At 37.9% G+C, this 22539-nt stretch overlaps 1 protein-coding gene across 1 annotated transcript in view; it reads left to right on the top strand.

The window, feature by feature from the left end:
* Window positions 1-22539, top strand: part of MFSD14B (major facilitator superfamily domain containing 14B) — an 87989-nt gene that overhangs the window by 52662 nt on the left and 12788 nt on the right. The window contains exons 6-10 of the mRNA XM_043975409.1: window positions 6824-7042; window positions 7853-7966; window positions 12582-12653; window positions 17914-18026; window positions 19781-19878. Coding sequence (XP_043831344.1) covers window positions 6824-7042; window positions 7853-7966; window positions 12582-12653; window positions 17914-18026; window positions 19781-19878 — 616 coding nt within the window. The remainder of the gene's footprint in view (window positions 1-6823; window positions 7043-7852; window positions 7967-12581; window positions 12654-17913; window positions 18027-19780; window positions 19879-22539) is intronic.

The raw sequence follows: 22539 nt of genomic DNA on the forward strand, positions 1-22539 counted from the left end.
AATCTATTGACTGCAGGAAAGTCAGGCCACTGGGTGAAATCAACCAGGATAAAGGGAATTTGAAGGAAATATCTGGGGGCAGTTAGGTGTTGTGATAGATGGAGTGCTGGGTTTAGAGATTAGGAGACCTAATTTGGAATCCCATTTCAGGCACATTTCCTCAGCTGTAAAATGGAGATAATAATAGTACTTATCTCCCAAAGTTGTTGTGAGGATCAGATGGGAGGGAAATAAATAAATGAACAAATATACACATAATACATGTAGTCAGATGTGTGTGTATATACACACATTAAATAAAAGCTCTTTAGGTAATATAGAAATATTAGCTCTTTGTATTTCTTTAATCAACTAGCCTCATAAATACAAACTTAGATCCTTTTTTCCTTATCAAATATGGGTGCCATTAATAGAATGATGAAGATTTGAGCTACTATTATTTTAATGATTTAATGATGAATATGAGAAAAGAACAACTGGTAATTCTGCTGTGAAAATAGAATTAGTAATGTTTCTTATTGTCCATATCAAAATGGATTTGCAGGTATGTTTTTTTCCTACTATGCAACATTAAATATGCCCTTTGTATCTTTTAAATTTAAACATTTATGGGTTATTGGGGAATAAAAGATCCCATCTCAATTTCAACCTCAATTAACACCTGCCTGTCAGATTTTATAATGACTAATGAGAGTGATGTGATTTGGCCCTAGAAGGTTCCATATGTAATGCTTTGGGCAAGTCATTAAATTCTCTGCCTCGGTAGTTTCATTTGTAAAATTGGTCACTGTTTAGCACTTAGCATAGTGTTTTGGTCATAGGAAGTGAGCACTTAATAAATGCTTGTTGACTTGTCACAGTGCCTTCCTATCTCATAGGCTATTATACAGATAAAAAGATAATAATAGGATGGAAAATGCTTTGAAAAATTACAGAATCAGAATTTTTAGAACAAAAAGGCACTTAAGAATCATTTTGCCTAACCCCCTAAGTTTTTCTCCATGAAAATCTTTTTATTTAAAATTTTTTCCTTTTAAATATAATGTTCTTGATACCTCTTATTCTGATATAGCAGATAGTTCCAAAAATCTAATATCCCCATAGACTGATAGCCTAGTGACTTTCTATTTTTGTAGTTTATTTGTGGTTGACAGAAAGGAAGGGTAGAATCCTGGGCCTGGAGTCAGGAAGTGAGTTCAAGTGTAGCCTCTGATGCTTACTAGTTACTCAGATGCTTACAAGACCTTGGGCAAATCATTTCAGTTTGCCCCAGCTTACTTAACTGTGAAATGAGGATGATAATAGTACCTACCTCCCAGGGTTGTTGTAAGGATCAAATGAGACAATATTTGTAAAGTATTTAGTATAGCACTTGGCACATAGTAGGCAACTAATAAGTTCTCATTTTCTTCCTTCTTTCTTTCTTCCTCTTAACTTTAATAATGTCATAGCAACATTTTATTTGATCCAGGCTTTGTTGCTTCTCATTTACATCATTGTAATCACTGTGTATATTCTTTTTTTTGGCAGGGTAATGAGGGTTAAGTGACTAACCCAGGGTCACACAGCTAGTGTCAAGTGTTTGAGGCTGGATTTGAACTCAGGTCCTCCTGAATCCAGGCTGGTGCTTTATCTACTGTGCCAGCTACCTACCTTCTACTATGTATATTCTTTTGCCTCCGAGTGTTCCCACACATTTCTAGATTCTTTCTATTCATCCTTACTTAGAGCTTTATAATGTATTACATTCACATGCCACACTTCATTCATTTATTCCTCGCCACACTTTGTTCATTTATTCCCTCAGTCTTTGGCTACATTTTTTAATTTACCTTTTCCATTGCATATAGTCATCCAAGGTCTTTTGGGGGAAAAAAATCTATGCAGCAAGTTTCTCTGATAGATAGAGGGAAATGATTTGAATTTATTAGAATATATTCCCACTTTTATAATTTCTTATGGAGCAATGATATTCCATTACATCCATTAACCATATTCAGTTAATTTCCTGGTTGATGGACAGCCTATTAAGTTTCCAGTTCTTTGCCACTATCAAAAAAAAAGCTGTTAAAATATTTTTGAACATATAGTTCTTTTTAAAAAAATCTCTTTGGGGGCTATAAAACTATGCATACCCTTTGATCTAGGAATATCACTACTAGGTCTATATCCCAAAGACATCAAAAAACGGGAAAAGGATCTATTTGTACAAAAATATTTATAGCTATTCCTTTTGTGGTGGCTAAGTGTTAGAAATCAAGAGGATACCCATAAATTGGGGAATAGCTAAAAAAGCTGTGGTATATGATTGTGATGGAATATTATTGTGCTATAAGAATTGATAAACAGGATGATTTCAGAAAAATCTGGAAAGATGTAAACTGATACAAAGTGAAGTCAGCAGAACTGGGGGAGTGATGTATACAATAACAGCAATATTGTATGATGAACTGTGAATGACTTAGTTATTCTTAGTTATTCTCAGCAAAACAATGATCCAAGGAAGTCCCATGCTATCTGCCTCCAGAGAAAGAACTGATATCATCAGAATACAGACTGAGGCATACTATTTTTCCTTTCTTTTTTCCCCCTTCATTATTTATTTATTTATTTGTGGGGCAGGGCAATGAGGGTTAAGTGACTTGCCCAGGGTCAAAATACTAACACCATCATTGATATTCATTAATGCTTATTTTCCCACAGTCCCCCCTAATAGTTGTCATTAAAAATTTTTTTTTTTGGTCATCTTCGCCATTTTTTTTTTAAAGTGTTACAGATTTGGGCCTTTGGCCTTTATTTGGGTTTGGGGAGGTTTTTTTTTTTTTTTTTTGCCGGGCAATGGGGGTTAAGTGACTTGCCCAGGGTCACACAGCTAGTAAGTGTCAAGTGTCTGAGGCCAGATTTGAACTCAGGTACTCCTGAATCCAGGGCCATTGCTTTATCCACTGCGCCACCTAGCCACCCCCAACCTTTGCCTATTTGATCAGTATGAAGTTGAACCTTAGAGTTGCTTTAATATGCTTTTCTCTACTTATTAGTCATTGAATTTTTTATTTTCATATACTCTTAACTATTGATAGCTTAATATTGATACCTTGGATTTTTTTCCCCAAAAGCTGCCTTGTTATAACCTTTACCATTTATCTATTGAGGAGTGGCTTTTATGGGGGTGGCTAGGTGGTACAGTGGATAAAGCACTGGCCTTGGATTCAGAAGGACCTGAGTTCAAATCCAGCCTCAGACACTTGACACTTACTAGCTGTGTGACCCTAGGCAAGTCATTTAACCCTCATTGCCCCCCCCCCACCCCCCCCAAAAAAAGAATTGCATGAGGGAAGTGGTTTTATTCTTATAAATTTTAATCAGTTCTGTGTATATTTTGGAAATGACATCTTTGTCTAAGAAGTTTGCTGCAAAGATTCCCCACTCCCCTCCCCTTCTAATATTAGCTGTATTAGATTTATGCAAACACTTTTTAAGTTAGGTAATCAAGTTCTCCAAATTAAAGTCTGTGATCCTGTCTCTTGTTTGGTCATGAATGATTTTCTTATCCGTCAAATTAAAAAAATATTTTTTCTTTCCCCTCCCCTTCCACCTCTAATTTGCTTGTGATATAACCTTTTTGATATGAGTCATTTGTTGCCTACTTTCATTGTGTGAGGTTCACTTCATAGTCTTGATCGTATACAGTGCCTTCTACCTTTGCCCTCATTTTTTGGTTGCTCATATCCTGACAACTCTCAACTCTGGGTCACTCCTACCATCTGCCTTTTCTATTTCTATTATCCTTTTCTCTTACTTTTGTATGCTTTATCTTGTTCCCTGTCCCAACTGTTTTTCTTATTTATATGACTTTTTACATTAAAATTTTTTTTCGATTAGAATAAAACCTGTCTTCTTTCTTTCCCACAGTATTTCACAAACCTGCTTGCTACTCCATTCATACTAACCTTAGTTTAGGCTTTTATCTCTTGTTCCCTGGTATATTACTATAGCATTTTTTGTTTGTTTGTTTTTTTTTTTTTTGCAGGGCAATGAGGGTTAAGTGACTTGCCCAGGGTCACACAGCTAGTTAAGTGTCAAGTGTCTGAGGCCGGATTTGAACTCAGGGAGTCCTGAATCCAGGGCTGGTGCTCTATCCACTGCGCCACCTAGCTGCCCCTATTGCTATAGCATCTTACAGTAACTGGTTTCCTTTATGCTAGTGTATTTCCTCTCTAGGCTGTTCTTGACATCAGTAATGGGGGCCATATGCTTAATGGAGTGTATAAAGTGTTCTTTTAGGTATGGGAAAAAATATATATATAGGCTCTGAGGTCTCCAGACTTTCAACATGGCCAGTTCCTAGTAGAGCCTGCTCTGTATGGGCTCTGGTGATCACTTGAGGGTGAGATTTAGAATCTTTTGTCCCTTTAAACATCCTTCCAAAGGTTCAGTAGCAGTGACAGTAAGGATAGATGCTTGAGCCAGCATAGCTAAGAGCATTAGCTACTGCTTCTTTATTTGTTTGTTTGTTTGTTTGTTGGGGCAGTGAGTGTTAAGTGACTTGCCCAGGGTCACACAGCTAGTAAGTGTCAAGTGTCTGAGGCCGGATCTGAACTCAGGTCCTCCTGAATCCAGGTCCTGTGCTTTATCTACTGTACCACCTAGCTGCCCCAGGGCATTAGCTTCTAACTTCCACTACACTATATTAGGAACTGATCTGGTCCAGGAGCTACAGTGGCTGTTACATGTGGCAGTGACGATCATGTTGGCAGAGGCAGGAGTGTGGAGGAGGCTAGGTTGATTGTGAAGGCCAAGGAACCAGTGGTGCCTACCAGGACATCCAGCCCAGTCTTCACTCCCCCCCATCCTAGGGGTGTAGTGACCTGGGAAGACGCCGACTAAGACTGGTACACCCCAGGCTATGTGGGGCTACAGTAGCCCAATCAGAACTGGGGCCAGCTGGGGGCAGCTGTGGCTTTGAGAGGAGATCTCATGGGGCTCATAGGACTGCTGCCAGGAGCAGCAGGGCTAGGCTGTCAGCTGGGAAGTGACAACCACCAAGCACTTATTAATCATATACTATGTGCCGGACACTGGGATAGGTGCTGGGGGACTACAAAGACTAAAATGAAAGTACCTGCCCTTACAGAACTTCCGTTCTATTGGAGGAGTTGTATGTATACTTTTTTTTTTTTTGATGAGGCAGTTGGGGTTGAGTGACTTGCCCAGGGTCACACAGCTAGTAAGTGGCAAGTGTCTGACGCCAGATTTGAACTCAGGTACTACTGAATCCAGGGCTGGTGCTCTATCCCCTGTGCCACCTAGCTGCCCCTGTGTATACATTTATACACTAATTTTGAGGAAAAGGCATTAGCTGCTGGAGAATCAGGAAATGCTTCATGTGGATGGTGACACCTGAGCAAAGTCTTGAAAGAATTCTAAGACAGAAGTGAGGAGCGAGTGCATCACAAGCATGGATCTAGTCTTTGCAGAGACATAATGGCAGGTGATGGAGTGGTAGAACATCAAGAGTTACTTTGTGCTCTGAGGCTGAGTATGAGCAAAACTAAGTTGGTGTCAGGTTGTGAATTCTTCTAAATGCCAAACAGAAGCTTATGAAGAAGAGATCAGTTAATGGAGGAGTTATTCCAAAAGAAAAAAATGACTGAGATATCAAGAATGGCAGGAAGGGAGATGAAAAATTACAGGGACTTCGTCCAAATTTTAATGTCCTCAGCTCTGCAGGGAACTCTTCACATGTGCAATTAGTAGAGAAATTAAGTCATATACTGAAGCTTCATCTTCAAAACATCTTGATCTCAGATAGGAACTGAAAATCATTTGTTGAGTTCTCTGAGAACTTCTGCTTTCATTTTGGCTAAATGTGGTCTCTCAGTTCAGATTACAGCCCCTTTGTACTCTCAGAAATGAAACTAAAGAAAATGGAAGATGCCAAGGGCTTGGGTATGCAAAGGATGTGCTTGGAGCCAGCCTAGGATATGATTTCTAATGTTTCCTGCTGTTTAGTACTTAAAGGGTAAAGATGGACTCAGACCATGTCCTTTGGTGGTGATGTGTCATACTTTGGCCTGCTTTATTTGCTTAGTATATACTTCTGAATGTCCAAAATCAAGTTGGAATTCCGATTTTTCCTAGGAACACAATATAAAGAGAAATTACAACATAATCTTTTATCTTTGGTAGTAGAATTCAGGAGTAATGCTGATAATTGAAATCTGTAATATAGATAGACCTTGTCAGTTGAAATCATCAGCTGTTTCCACTTTCAAATATTCTTTCTTGAATTGCTTATGCTCCATTTTCTGTCTCATTTTAGTGTAGTATTCAACAAACCCTAAAATGATCACAAAATTAGAGCAATGGAGTAAAGAGGAAAGAATTTGGCTAACTTAAAAATTAAATAGTTTCCTGAGTAATTTATATGTTGTGATATTTTTTATGTAAATTAAATATGTATCCTCATTGAAATATTCTAGATGTAGTTTGTTGTGGTGGCTATTTATAGTGTTCGTTTCTATTTATAGCAAGATTCCCAACTTTTTTATTTGTAGCATGTATCACTTTGTGGTGTTTCCTGTTAGAATTTGTTAGAATGTGTTCATCACAAAAGTTATTTGAATTTGCTTAATGTATCACTGCCCTCTTGTGTCTATATATGTCTGGATGCATATACATACACTCACAGACATATATGCTATGGAATACTTACAGGAGGAAGGGGTATCATAGAATTTAAAAACAATCAAGTTATAGTATACAGCGTTGCTGTTTGAAAAAGATTAGGAATCACTGAATTCTTGGATGCTTTTTCTTACAGGTATCTGCTACATTTGCAGCAAGTTTGGTAACCAGCCCTGCTATTGGAGCATATCTGTCTGCCAGCTATGGAGATAACCTGGTTGTGCTTGTGGCCACAGTGGTGGCTCTCTTGGATATCTGCTTCATCTTGTTAGCTGTCCCGGAATCTCTGTCTGAAAAAATGAGGCCTGCTTCTTGGGGACCTTCAATTTCATGGGAGCAAGCAGATCCTTTTGCGGTAAAACTCATTCAGTCAAGAACCAGAATGTGTTTGATTTTCACATTTTGTACCCTAGCCAAGCAAATCACGAAAATTTCTACAGCCATGACTAATGCTTTCCTCTGAAGAATGTAGGGGATGGATTACTGACAATCAGTGGCTATGTGAGCCTGCTAGAATGTACTAGGTTAAGGGTGGATCCACAGAGGATTTGAACTTTGCCCTGATGATTAAAAAAAAAATTAAAATAAGAAATGTCCTTAAGGATAGGGAGAAAGCAGAGAAAGAGTGTTGTTACCAGTGGCTCACCTTAGGGCTGCAGTAGATTGTCTGTTGGCACTGTTCCTTTGCTCTTCTCTTTACACATAATGACTGAAAAGTGATTTTGTGAGTAATGAAACTACCCTGCTGGTTGTTGCTTTGAACTATATGATGAATGAAGGAGAGATTTTTGATTTTTTTTATATAGTCTTCAAGAGTATTTGTCTTTTCAGAACCTATTAATTGATTTTCAACATGGAACACAATAATAGTATTTAACGGACAGTGAGCAGAGTTTTCTGAGTCTTTGAGGGATCAAAAACAAGCATTTCCAAAGTGACAAAAAGGTTGTAGTGGAGTAATCATTAAAATGCATTATTCCATGAATTTCTTTTTTTGTAATGTAGCCAGTTCATGATTTATCTATCTTTGTTATTTTTATTATTTGCTCTTTATTTATCTAAGGGATCATAGCATTGATACTGATTGTCTAGAATATTGGGGAATATCAATGATGTGGATGTGGAAATATATTTACATATGTGTTTCTTTTTTTCTCCTGGTCAGTCTCTGAAGAAAGTGGGAAAAGATTCCACGGTCTTGCTGATCTGTATCACAGTCTTTCTTTCATACCTTCCTGAAGCCGGGCAGTATTCCAGCTTTTTCCTCTATCTAAGACAGGTAGGTAGCCTTCAAACACTTGAGTTGTATATATCAAAGAGTATGGTAGGGCCTGATTGGGCTCACCAATGCTAAGTGACTCCCTTACTGTCTTCTATGTGAGAATATCTTGAAAGAGGTAGAACTACAGACTATCAGCCAATCATAGTTGCCCAGCCATGACACACAAATATTCTAATCACCATCTCCCTGTTAAAAGCCCCTGGTAATCAAATTCCAGTACTCTGCCCATCATATTGAAGGGTTTTTGATCATACATATACTGCTGGACTTCCCATCAGTGTTCACTGTTTTGAAAACTCTAGCCTTCAAAGACTGAGTAGTTTTTTAAAAAGACTATAGTTTGCCTACATAGCTGAACCTGTTGCTAGCTGAAGGAGCTCAGCCCAAGGACAATAGTATTGATATCCTGGGGCCTAGGTGGACAGCTGTGTCGATGCTTACCATCCTAACTCCAGGATAGTAAGACTCTTAAGTGAAGTGAAGCCTCCTCTTCCCCCAGGGTCAGAGTCAGAACTTATCTAATGTTATTTCTTCCAAAAATGGATGGAGAAAATTTCCAAGTCTGCTTTCGGTGAAAGAAGCACTTAGGCACGGATAGAACATGAGAACAAATGGATTTGAAACTTTTTTTAAGGCAGAAATCATTCCAGCAGGAAATAGCCTTCAGTACTATACAGTGAGAAAAGGAAGGCTATGACTTACTTTCAACCTTCCTTATAGTCTAGATAAGTCCAGTTTCTTTAGAAGTTTAAGTTTTATTGAAGTGACACCCAAGGTAGAAGGGGGATGCTGTGACCCTAGACCTTGTCTCAGAAAAACTCTGAATTGCTTTCATTGATTGAAGCTTCTTACCCTTCCAGCTCTTCCTCTGATTCACTTTTTCCTAATCCATTCTGTCATGATTGTGGTTGTTTGTCACCCCCCTCTTTCCTGCTGTTGCCGCCTATACTCCTGTGCTCTACTTACTGTCCTCCTTTTGCTTGTGGTACCCCATAGCTAGGTGGCATAGTGACTAGAGGACTAGGCTTAGAATCAGAAGACTTATCCTCATGAATTCAAATTCAGCTTCAGACACTTACTGTGCGACCCTGTCATTCAACCCTGTTTGCCTCAATTCCTCATCTGTAAAATGAACTGGACAGAGAAATGGCATGTTATCCTCTTTGCCAAGAAAACCTCAAATGGGATCACAGAGTCAGACATGACTGAAGCGACTCAATAACAACAACAAAAACCCTATAGATAAGCTGTTCAATTATGAGACCTCTACCCTGGAATCCCTTGCCTCCTTGTCCTCTTGGTACTAATATCTTTTTTTTTTGGGCAAGGCAATTGGGGTTAAGTGACTTGCCCAGGGTCACACAGCTAGTAAGTGTTGAGTGTCTGCCCTTTGGTGCTAATATCTTACTAAACCTCACCCCTATGTTACTCTCCCCAATCCAACTTTTTTGATTCTCTCTTTGTATTCCCCCTCTTTCTCTCTCTTTCTCCCCAATGTTTCTGCCTCTTCATTTTCTGCTTATATGCTGACTTCTTCAGTGTTACCAACATGCCCAGTTCTACCCATCCTTAAAAAAATCCTTTCCTCAATTTTGTCATCTCCTTATTGTCAGCTATTTCTCCTCTTTTTCGTGGACTAACTCTTGGGTTAATCTTCCTATTTTCATTTACTCTATTTCTTCATCTCCTCATTTCTCAATTCCTTGTAATCTGATTTCTGGAAACTCTTCTCTATAAGTTATTTAACAGATTTTTTAACAGCTAAATCTGCTGATCCTTTTTCAGTCCTCAGCCTTCTGGACATCTCTACAGCTTTGGACACTCTTGACCACCTCTTCCTACTGAATATTTTGTTTTCCTTGGATTTCCTAACACTTTGTCTTCCAATATGATGATGACTCCTCATTCTCCTTTGCCAGAAACATCATTTCCTACCCTTCAGCTGTGGGTGGGGACCCCGCCCTGCCCCCAGCCACTTTTTTTTATTTACCTTACTCCAAATTATCCCTTTGCTGTTGAGAGCACCACCTTGCTTCCATTCACTGTGGTTCATGACATTAGCATCATCTTGATTTTTTACTCTCCCTCACTTCTCTCCCCTCCTCCCTATTTAATAAGTTGCCAGGTTGAGTCTGTTGTACCTCCTCAGCATCTCTCACACCTGCCTTTTTTCTTCACTCTCAGATAGGTATCATGTTAAGTTGGACCCTCATACCTCTCACCTCAGCTCTTTGAATTCTTTCTTCATTGTTCTTCTTGCTTCCAGTGTCTCCCCTTGATCATCTTTAACAAAACTTCCTAAAACACAATTATCCAATTGGAACATGTCCCTTTCTGTCTCAGAATTCTTCAAACTAAAATAGAAAATCCTTAGCTTGACATTTAAAGCCCTTTGCAATCTGGATCTAGCCTTCTTTTCCATACTTATTCACATTAATCTCCTTTATGCATTCCAGGGAAACTGGCCAGCTTGGTTTTCCCTGAACTTGGCATTCCATCTTCTATTGAAGAAAAAAAATTAATTCTGTATCCTGTTTTAGATAAGAGTTTGCCAGAGACAATTTTTATTAGTTTATCATTATTCTTTTTTTTTTTTTTTTAGTGAGGCAATTGGGGTTAAGTGACTTGCCTAAGGTCACACAGCTAGTAAGTGTTAAGTGTCTGAGGCCGGATTTGAACTCAGGTACTCCTGACTCCAGGGCCAGTGCTCTATCCACTGCGCCACCTAGCTGCCCCAGTTTATCATTATTCTAAATCCAAGCACTTCGAGTTCAGATAGAGATGTCCAAATGAGCAGAGTCCCTTCATGCCCTTAAATTTTTATCTCTAAAACAAGGCAATTTGAAATCACATTTTTTAGGAATCTTGAACAAGAAGGTGGCTACAATATGATAAAATACAGGTAGAGGTTAACATTCTACTCTGTCTAGTCAGATATTTGTAAAAAGCTTAGTGCAGTGTCTAGCTCTTAGTAGGAGCTATATAAATGCTTAGTCCCTTTCCCCTTCTTCCTAAAGTAGAATTGCCTTTCAGTGGGTCATAACGCTAATTCCTTTAGGGTATGGGGATGTTAATGATCCAATTGTAAGTTGGTTACTACCCAAAACCCATTTTCCCAGTGGACTTTAGCTTTTGTCTTGACTTTTTCCTTACTTTCCAAAAGTTTAAGGTCTTTTGTCTTGAGAAATATTTATTTCTGAATATTTTTAGTTGAACCAGAAAGGAGGTTTTTAATGTGTTTCCATGTGTGCCTCCATGCTGTCTTCTGGAAGGCACTTCCATCTCTCCTTTGCCCAGCTTCCTTCAAGGCTCAGTTCTCTTGATACTTCACTTACTTGTTAGTACTCTGTGCTTTTTAAACATGTATTTCTGTTCTCTCTCCCCTATAGTCTGAATATCCCTTCCCCTCTCTAGGAAGATGGGGGGGGGGATGGGAGAAGAGGGCCTACAGAGCTGAGTCTTGAAGAAAGCCAAGGAATCCAGTAGGCAGAGGGCAGAGTGTCCTGGACACTGGAGACAGCCAGTGAAATGGCAAGGACATCAACCAGTTTTTCTGGATTATAGAACATATGGAGGGAATTAAAGTTTAAGAAGACCACACAACTAGAAGGGTCCAAGTTGTTCCATAAGGGCTTTAAATTCTAGAGGATTTTATATCGCATACCATTATACTTTCACCATCTCTCACTTAGCAGCACCACAGCTGTGAGGTTAAAGATATGAACATTTCGCAGTTACTTTAACTTGTCCTGGGATGTCTTAAAGACAGCTTCCCTCTGCCACTGTCTCCCTCCGCCCCCTTACTCTTCTATGGTAGAATAACCCCTGATTTATTTTTGTTTGTTGTTTTGTTTTGTTTTGTGGAGCAATGAGGGTTAAGTGACTTGCCCAAGGTCACACAGCTAGTAAGTGTCAAGTGTCTGAGGCCAGATTTGAACTCATATCCTCCTGACTCCAGGGCCTGTGCTTTATTCATTGCTCCACCTAACTGCCCCCCCAATTTACTTTAAAAAAAATCTTTGTTTCATTAACTATTTCCCAGTTACATTTTAAAAACTTTTAGACACTCATTTAAAATATTTTTTGAGTTCCAAATTCTCTCTTCCTCCCACCCCTTCTCGACCTGGTACCTACTTTACTTCATAATAATATTACCTGCATTTTTGTTTGATAGTGGGGTGGTGAATTTTCTAGCCAGAACAATTTTCAGTGACATTTGAAATCTACATTTCATGCATGTATGTGAAGTTTCTTGATAAGGCATTAGTGGTAAATATGTGATAAATGCTTTGGTTAAACCAGGCAGATGGTTTCTGTTTTTTAATAATTTGCTATCAGTACTAGAATTCATAAGAATTCCCCCTCCCCTCAAAAAAATTTAAAATTGACTATTTCTCCTTAATAATTTCACATACAACATGTGAGTGAGCAAAGCCTGTTTAGGTTTAGATTTTCAAATATTACCTCAGAATTCTCTGGCTAAATCATTTAGATGCTGTATTTGTGAATTGTATCCCAGTATTGTTTTCCTGTGGATGAAAAAATAATTGGTATTTTTTTCACCTTTAGGATGTCAGTATTGCTAATCTATTCTTTTTATCAACTTTCTCAGATTATAGGTTTTGGATCAGCTAAAATTGCAGCATTTATTGCCATGGTAGGAATCCTGTCCATTTTAGCTCAGGTAAGTGTCAAAATGAACACTTTGAATAGCATATTGAAATTACTATTTAGTTGAGGTATTCGGTTGTTATATTGCTTTTTAGTTTTTTTTGCAGACCTCATTTTGTAGCTTTTTCGGGACCTTTATTTTTTGTGAACTTAAAGGCAAATCTTAGAAGTTGAGGCCTTGAATCTCCAGATGGTATAGCCTATCTATAGTGTAGCCTGTCTCAGAGCATGTAATTTAGTTACAGTACTGTTTTGTGCGAGTGCAAAATCTAGCTTGCCAAATAATGTTACTATTGAAAAATATAGAAGCTCAAAGAAGGAAGGAAATTTGAGTAAGAGAGACATCCCCCAAATTTGAGGAACTGTAGTAAATACTAGGATATGTATAGTATGAGTAATTGGAAACATTCATTTCTCTTTTCCCCATATCATAAACGTGGGACTGTGGAAGGCAAGATACATCTTCCTTTTCAGATCTATTCACTATTGTCTATTCTGTAGAGGTAGATTCTTTATCAAGGTTATATGGAAGGGAATGCAGAAAAGAATCCTCTAGGGTGAGGAAACATAGATACTTTCTGATTTGTAACAGTAGAGAATATACTCACACCAGTGGGATCATGAATATATTGAAATATAGAATATAGACTAAACTGTTTGATTTTCCCAGAGACAGCGCAACCCTAACATGTCCAAAATAGAATTTCCCTCCCTTCCTCCCCAAACCTCCCTCCCTCCTAACTGGTCTCTTGCTTTTAAGTTTCTCTTTAGCTCCATTTTATCCTCCACATAGCTGCTGCCAAAGTTTTTTTCCTTAAGGGTGAATCTGACCATGTGATTCCCTTACTCAACAACTCCAGTGACCTTATATTGCCTCTAGGATAAAATATTTGCAGCTTCTTACTGTGGAAAGGGTGCTGAACTTAAGTCACAGGACCTGAGTTTTTGTATGTAGAGTATTAATAATAAAGACAAGTGCCCTTTTGGCTAAGATGGTGACTGGAAAGGTGATAGATGATTCCCACTCTCCCACATATACATGAGCAAATATCTTCGAATCTCTAGCATCTGATGGGGGCCTGTTAGGACAATGGCGGGAGATGGAACCAGATTCTTTTGGGGGATTATATGATGAGGAGGCAGAAAAGGGCCAAGACCAATACTTGCATGGTGCCACCAGGAGAAGAAGCAGAAGCAAGGATTGTGGGAAAGTACAGGGCCTGGTCTCAGCCATCCTATCCTAAACTATACAGGCCCTGACTTCTAGTTTGCAGGGGAAGCAGGCCCAAGCTGGGCTGCCCACCCTATCCAAGAGAAAGGGTAGGGAATGGTGAAGGTGTAGAACCTTGTTCTCGGTCAGCAAGCAGTTATTAAGTACTTTCTATGGGCCAGGCATTGTGCATAACTAACTCGGGATGTAAAAAAAAGGCAAAGGGACCCAGTCCAGAAACTGAATCTGGAGATGTGAGGAAACAAGTAACTATTAAACACAAAGAAGAAATATTATGAGTTAAGACAAATTCAAGTGGTTATTACAGAAGAAGAGTGTTATGGCACAAGTAAAAATAGCGCATCAGCAAAAAGAATGACTAATCCAGAAGGCTAGTCCAAGAGTAACTGAAAAAGATGAATCAGGATGAAGAGACAACAGATCTCTTAAGAAACAAAAAAGAGAAAAATTAATTTAGAACAGAAGGTAGGAAACCTTACTCAAGAAGTGATCTCATTGAGCATAGAGTGGAGGAAAAGGAACTAAATAATTTTGTGAAACAGCAAAAGCATTAGGAGTCAGAATTAAAAGTCAGAAGATTGAAAAAAAAAAAGGAAGAGTAAATAATGTATCTGCTATCAAAAACAGCTGACATGGAAAACAGGTTGAGGAGAAATGATTCCCAAATCAGTTGTCTCCCTGAAAACTGTGACCAAACAAAAACTGTGATGCCATATTTTAAGAAAACATGGAAAACTGCCTAGACCTATTAAAACCAGAAGCCTCCTCAAAGAAACCCCAAATTTGCCCAAATACTAAGGACTGGCTCAGTCAAACTCCAGAGCTTCTAGGTCAAAGAAAAGAAATACTGTAAACATTTAGAAGTGAAAGAATTCAAGTGAGGGGGAATAACAGTCAGGATCACAGATGACTTGAGCATTCTGCCGCAACTATAATTAAAGGCGAGAAAACCTTGGAAAACTGTATTCCAAAAGACAAAAGGCTTACAACCAAGAAAAACTTAGCCTGCTAGACTGAGTATAATTCTACTGTAGAAAAAAAAATTGAACCTTAATGAAAGAGGACTTTGAAGCTTTCCTGAAGAAAAGACCACAGCTGGGTTGAATCTTTGAAATGCAAATACAAGAGACAAAGGTAAATACATTTGCAATTGGTAGGGACTAAGTGATGAAGAATTGCTTACAAGCTCATAATGGGAGAAGAAATCTTTCTCTTCAGAACCCTGCTGTATTTGAGGGCCAGAAAAAGAGTTAAGGAAGAAAAACATGGGTCCTCAGTGTGTGTGTGTGTGTGTGTGTGTGTGTGTAATGAAAAGGGAAAGGAACAGAAAATAAAATGTTAGGGAAGAAATGAGGAACAAGCAGAAACTAGTTTTCATATTTGACATGCATGAGGAGTATACAAACATGGAGGAGGAATGTATAAACTTAAATACGTTCTGTGCAGTTTTATGTTCAGTCCTCTATCTCTTCTACTATATATATTATTCTAGTACCTTTTCTCGCTTGATTGTTTCTTATTTATTCTTTACATATTTTGTTTGTACATATCTGTTTGAACATTCTCTCAGGGATGGTCTTTTGCCTTTCTTTGTATTGTCAGTACTTAGCATTGTGTCTGGTACTTTGTAGTTGCTTAATACATGCTTCTTTAAAAAAATTTTTTTTTTGCGGGGCAATGGGGGTTAAGTGACTTGCCCAGGGTCACACAGCTAGTAAGTGTCAAGTGTGTGAGGCCGGATTTGAACTCAGGTCCTCCTGAATCCAGGGCCAGTGCTTTATCCACTGCGCCACCTAGCTACTCCCTAATACATGCTTCTTGATCGGCTGACTGACTGTATAGAACTGCCTGTTTTATTTATTGTTTAAGTTCAGAATAAAAAAAATACATTAAATTTAACAGAGAAACAGGTGGAGAGAAAGGAGGTGGGTTTAAGAAGGAGGGGAGAGTTGGAGGAGTAGTTAAAGCAGGAAGTTCTGAAATCATTGACAAGCAATGCATTGTTGCTGCTACTATGTTAAATTGAATATAGACTTATAAAAAATTTAAAATATAATAAAAGCAAAAGTCATATTCTTTGTATAAAATGCTAAATTGAAAATTGGGTGTTAGCATTTGTAAGTCAAGTTATCTTTTTTAGATTTTAGACTTTTATTTTCCTAATTACATAATCAAGTTAACTTTTAAATGACTGAGTTATATATTTTGTTTTTAATAATAAAGAGATGTCATGGAGTTCAGTGGTAAATTCAAATAGAAACTGATCCCTGTGGATAGTAAATTTCCTTAATGGGGCACTCCCCATTAATATTTTTTTTTAAAGAAAATTTTAATTTAGAATAATCAAAATTATCCATTTTACACTTCAACAATGCTATTGTCTTTTTTTGGGCGGGGACAATGAGGGTTAAGTGATTTGCCCAGGGTCACACAGTTAGTAAGTGTCAAGTGTCTGAGGTCACATTTGAACTCAGGTCCTCCTGAATCCAGGGCTGATGCTCTATCCACTGTGCCACCTAGCTGCCCCACTCCCCATTAATATTAACTATGTTGTGTTGCATTGTATCAGTAGCTCTCTGAGAGTCTCACACATGATGGACAGAGAACTTCAGGAATACTTGTAGGCAGTTCAAGTCCTGCCTTTGACTTATACTGGTTATGTGATCCTGGACAAGTAAATTAATCTCTCAGTGTTCTGAGTATCTGAAGATTTTATCTGCAGAGGATCTTGACCTGCATTGGTAGAGGAAGTATTCTCAACTGAGAGTTCCCTATATGAATGAAATAATAGATCCAGTATCTATCCCTGTCTCTACTAATAGCTTCAGTTAGTTGGTTAACCGTAAAATAACTCTTATCCAGCTCTATTTCAGTACATCTATCATATGCATGCATCAATTTCTTGTCTTAAGCAGATATTTTCAAAAATCTTTTTATCTCTAAAATTCTTTATGTATAATATGTATATTAAAGGCCTCCTTCAGAGCCTAATTGTGGAATAGAGATGTCTCTGGTTTGTTTTTGTTTTTGTTTTTGTGAGGCAATTGGGGTTAAGTGACCCATATAAGAGGGGCAGCTAGGTGGCACAGTGGATAAAACACCGGCCCTGGATTTAGGAGGACCTGAGTTCAAATCCGGCCTCAGACACTTGACACTTACTAGCCGTGTGACCCTGGGCAAGTCACTTAACCCTTATTGCCCCACCCAAAAAACAAACAAACAAATAAAAAAGACTTGTATGCCAGCAAAAGCACAAACTACTATTCTACTATTCTGGAAGGGCTTTGTACTTAACATGACAAACATAATCTCCCTTTTCCAAGCACCAGTGAATTATTAGAGGTTAGTCATCAGGTTGTTTGCATGTAGATGAATTCTGTTGCCATAAAAACATTCTAAAGCCATCTTATAGCAAGTTGCAACTGGGCTGTGATCTGGGTTGTTGGAAGGAGTACCCATACTCACAAAAACCCAGATACTTAGAATGTATGATAAGTATCTACTAGATTTTAAATTTATTGAACACGTGCTTTGTAAAACTAGTTATACCTCATACAATTTCATTTTTTTCTTATGGATGCTTAATGAATGTTGTTAAACAATGTTTCTCCAGAGGTAATTGGAAATGTCCTTTTTAGATTAAAATGACTAATGAATTCCTATTCAGCGTTAGAAGAACATTTAGCTCTATACTAGAGAGGTGCAGAGGGACCAGAATAAGGAAAAACTTTGGGCTCCTTTTTTCTGGCAAAGCTCTGGACCTTTGGAACTGAACAAATAATCATTTTCTAAGAGGTGGTATGACCCTATCTATTAAGTATCCCAAGTCATAGCATTATACATCATCTTAAATGAGATTTTATGGGTGTATGTCTTTAATTTTGAAAACTTTAAAGCACTACATAAATGTCTTTTGTTATTGTCTTTATAGCACTATACTTTTGGTAGCATTCTGTTATATGTCCATGTTTTTTATAAAGCAGCAAATCATTTGAAATGTTTTAAAATGGTTTTCTCACAGTTTTTCTCTTCTGCTTTTCAGACGGTATTTCTTAGCATCTTGATGAAGTCAATAGGGAACAAGAACACTGTTCTCCTGGGGTTGGGTTTTCAGATGCTCCAGTTGGCTTGGTATGGTTTTGGATCCCAGGCATGGTAAGGGACCAGCATTTCTGGTAGTCATTATTTCTAAACAAGCTTTTTAGAAGAGCTTTAGCTTTAAGTGAATGATCTTTGGGTGTTAGTGAATTAAGACTGGGAAAAGGCTTTTTATTAATGACAAATGTGCAAATTTTATGATATAATACCACATTAGTGATTAGCTGTGTTTAGGATTCCACAGGATTGTAAGGTTTGAATTTGAGAGGAAAAGAAATGCAGAGAGATGATGGTATGGAGTTAGTGAAGAGAGAGTGGTCTGGGAACCAGGAAAAACTGACTTCAATTTCCAACTGCTACTGATTGAATCATTTAACCTCTCTACGCTCTAGGCACCTCAGTAAGGATATTAGTTGTAGCAGAAGTGCTGACCTACATTTATAGAGGGATTTTCCTCATCTGGGACTTCCTTGTACAGAAGAAATCACAAGTCTAGTCCATACTGCTATGCTTATAACATTTAATTTGGAAAAAAAACCCAGCGCTAGAGCATTTAAATTTTGTTTAAAAAATATTTTTACGTATCATATTCAAGGATTTTTTTTTTGAGGTGTGGGGCTTTTAAACATTTGGCCTATTCTTAAATAATGTAAGTTGTTTCAAGAAATAGATCATATATGTTCTTATGCTAATGACATTGTCTAATAAATTAAATTACAATACAAAAAGATCTTATTACCACAAGGTCAAAACAACTCCATATTTTTCTCCTTGTCAGCTCTTCATTTTGTGTTTACTATATTGTCAGTTGTTTGTTTCACTGATAGAGCTAGCACATACTTGACACAGAAATTTTGGTATATCAAGGAATACTTGATAGAGCAATTTGAAGACACAAACATAGGTGGCTAGTGTGTGGTTCTCTATTTCTGTGAATTGCTAATTATCTTAGAAAATGAAAAAAAAATTCCTTCCCATTGTTTCTAATATGTAGCCCTTCATTATAGCTTCATTATTTTCCTCATGTTACCTTTTAGGGCTAGACCTAAGTACTGTTGGTGATATAGAAACTCCATTATTCTTAACTATAAACCTTATGAAGGGAGTAAGAGGTATTTTTTTCTCTTTTGAGGTTGTGCATGTCATTTAGCCACTAATTTTAGTCAGAAATAAGGACCTGGTTTCCATCATCTTTTCAACTTGAATCCAATTTATTGAGAAAAGGTCTAGTCTAAAGGGACTAGTCTTCCTTCTTAATATTAGTTATTCTCCATTTTTTGTCCTTAATTTCTACTTTCTTTGGAGATCCTAGTGCTAGCCACCAGGGTACATTTGGAAGAATCTGGAGTATTATCCTGAATTTTCAGATCTGTTTATTCAGCATTTCCTCTGGTTTAAACTTCAACAATATGTCCTTGTGAATTCTGCTAGCCTGCCAGCATCAAATTTTACCCCTGATTCTTTCTTGGCTCGATAGGTAGGTCGAAGCAAATGAGGTAGCCTGAAGGGAAATAGGAAGATTGGAAACTTCAAGGTACAAAGCAGAGAATTTCCCTCATGTAATTTGCTCATTAGATCAGAAGAGGGAAAGCATGATGAATGTAAACTGGAAAAAGCTCCATTGCATTGAGCTGATGTCTTTCCAGAGAAGCAAAGAATCCAAAGGAATGAAAAACAAAACTCATACTGGGAAGCTCAAATTGCACGTATTCATTCAGTCCCCAATATGGGTACAGAGGAAATGTGGAGGAAAATTCTAGTTTCTCTGTGACTGGAGTATTTGATCACACAGTGACATATTATTATTACAGGATGATGTGGGCAGCAGGAACCGTAGCAGCCATGTCAAGTATTACATTTCCAGCGGTCAGTGCACTTGTTTCACGAAATGCAGAGTCAGATCAGCAAGGTGAGGTCAATTAAATTGCCTGTTTTCATGTCTTATTATACTGCTTGGCTAGTTCATTTACTTTATCCTTGTGGAGTTAAATACTGGTTTCTTGAGCTTCTGTTTTCCTGCTTAACCTTTTTCTTTTCTATTCTCTTGCTTTGCTTTTCAATTTTACTTGAAAAAAATTAAACAAAGATGTATTTTCTCTCCTTTTAACATCTCCCCCCCCAAAAAAAAAACCCAACAACCCAACAAAACCCATGTACAAATATAGTCAAGCAAAACAATTGTCCACATTGGCCACTTCCCCCCAACACATACATGCATGCGTGCACACACACATATGTGTATATCAGTTGGCATTCTTAGTCTGTTACTTTTTCATTAAGAAGGTATGTAGGGGCGGCTAGATGGTGCAGTGGATAAAGCACCGGCCCTGGATTCAGGAGTACCTGAGTTCAAATCCGGCCTCAGACACTTAACACTTACTAGCTGTGTGACTCTGGGCAAGTCACTTAACCCCAATTGCCTCACCAAAAAAAAAAAAAAAGGTATGTAGCAGGGGCAGCTAGGTGGTGCAGTGGATAGAGCACCAGCCTTAGATTCAGGAGGACCTGAGTTCAAAGCCGGCCTCAGACACTTAACACTTACTAGCTGCGTGACCCTGGGCAAGTCACTTAACCCCAATTGCCTCACCAAAAAAACCCAAAAAACAAAAAAAAGAAGGTATATAGCCTGTTTCATCTTGAGTCCTTTGAAATAGATTGGTCAATGCATAGATCATAGTTCTTTAGTTTTTAAGAATTATTTGTCTTTACCATATTATCATTTTTTAGAAGTTATTCTCTTGGGTCTATCTACTTCACTCAGCATTAATTCATACAGGTCTTTCTAGATATCTTTGAAACCTACTACTTCCTTATTTCTTATAACCCAGTATCATTTCATTACATTCACATACCCTAATTTGTTCACCCATTCCCCAATTGATGGGTACCTTCTTAATTTCCAGTTCTTTGCTACCACAAAAAGGGGTACCATAAATATTTGTGTACATATTTGGGTCCTTTTCTTCTTTCTTTGATCTCCTTAGGTGTGTAGATCTAGTAGTAATATCACTGGGTCAAAGAATATCCCCATCATATTTTATTTTGAAGGTAATATTTTTCATTTTTTCAGATTTTCATTAGAAAATTTACCTTTTTCTCCCACCTTCCCTCCCCCAATTGAAAAAGTAAAATAACATTCTCGTAACAAATTTGTATAGTCAAACAACACAATTTCCCACATTGGCCATGTACAGAAAAATATGTCTCAACAGGCACTATGTTTTCATCACCTCTTTTTCAGGAAGTAAGTAGTATACTTCAGCATGAGTTTTCTGAAATCATGATTGACCATTGTGTTGACCAGAGCTCTTAAGTCTTTCAAAATTGTTTGGTTTTATAGAAATTATTCTTTTAACTTTAGTCTGCATCATTTTATAACAGTCTTCCTATGTTTCTTTGTCTCCTTTATCCTTTCTTTCTCTTTCTTTCCCTCCCTTCCTTCCTTCCTTCCTTCCTTCCTTCCTTCCTTCCTTCCTTCCTTCCTTCCTTCCTTCCTTCCTTCCTTCCTTCCTTCCTTCCTTCCTTCCTTCCTTCCTTCCTTCCTTCCTCCCTCCCTCCCTCCCTCCCTCCCTCCCTTCCTTCCTTCCTTCCTTCCTTGGCAGTTGGGGTTAAGTGACTTGCCCAGGGTCACACAGCTAGTATGTGTCAAGTGTCTGAGGCCAGATTTGAACTCAGGTACTCCTGACTCCAGGACTGGTGCTCTGTCCACTGTGCCACCTAGCTGCCTCTCCTTTATCATTTCTTATGGCACAATAGTATTCCATCATATTCATGTACTTGTGATTTGTTTAGCTACTTTCTGTTTCATCAGCATCCTTAGTTTTTAGTTCTTTGCCACCACAAAAAGAGCTGTTAATAATTATTTTTCTACATACTAATCCCTTTTCTCTCTTTGATATCTGTATACTAGGAATGGTAATGCTGGGTTATAGGACATGCACAGTTTAGTAACTTATTGTCCATAGTTCCAAATTGCTTTTTGGAATGGCTAGATCAGTTTACAGCTCCACCAACAGTGAATTAATGTACCTGTTTTCCTGCATCAGGGGCCCAACCCACATTTGTCACTTTGTTTTTAGGTGGGTCACTTTTGTGAATCCTATTGGTGTGTCACTTTTGTTTGCATTTCTCTCATTATTAGTGATCTGGAATTTTTTTTTTTCCATATGGTTATTGATAGCTTGCCTATTCATATCCTTTGATCATTTATCAATTGGGAAATGACCTTTTATTCTTATACATTTGAATTATTTCCCTGTCTGTCTTGGAAATGAGACCTTTATCAACTTGCTTCAAAACTGTTTTTCCTCTAGTTACCTGCTTTGCTTTCTGCTTGGACTTTCACACTTTTCATGTTTTTATAAAATCTATACTCCCTAGTTTTGAATATTAAAAAGGCCAGTGGAGCTATACTGCCTTTCAATGTTGAATTCACACTTTCCCTCCTTATCAGAAATAACTGCTCACATTTTTGATTAGCTCTGTCAACATCAATCATAGACAAGTCAGCATAATTTGTTAAAAGATTATGTAATCGGGGCAGCTAGATGGCGCAGTGGTTAAAGCACCG

Source organism: Dromiciops gliroides, chromosome 1, assembly GCF_019393635.1.
Source record: "Dromiciops gliroides isolate mDroGli1 chromosome 1, mDroGli1.pri, whole genome shotgun sequence".
In the NCBI taxonomy this organism is placed as follows: Eukaryota; Metazoa; Chordata; class Mammalia; order Microbiotheria; family Microbiotheriidae; genus Dromiciops; species Dromiciops gliroides.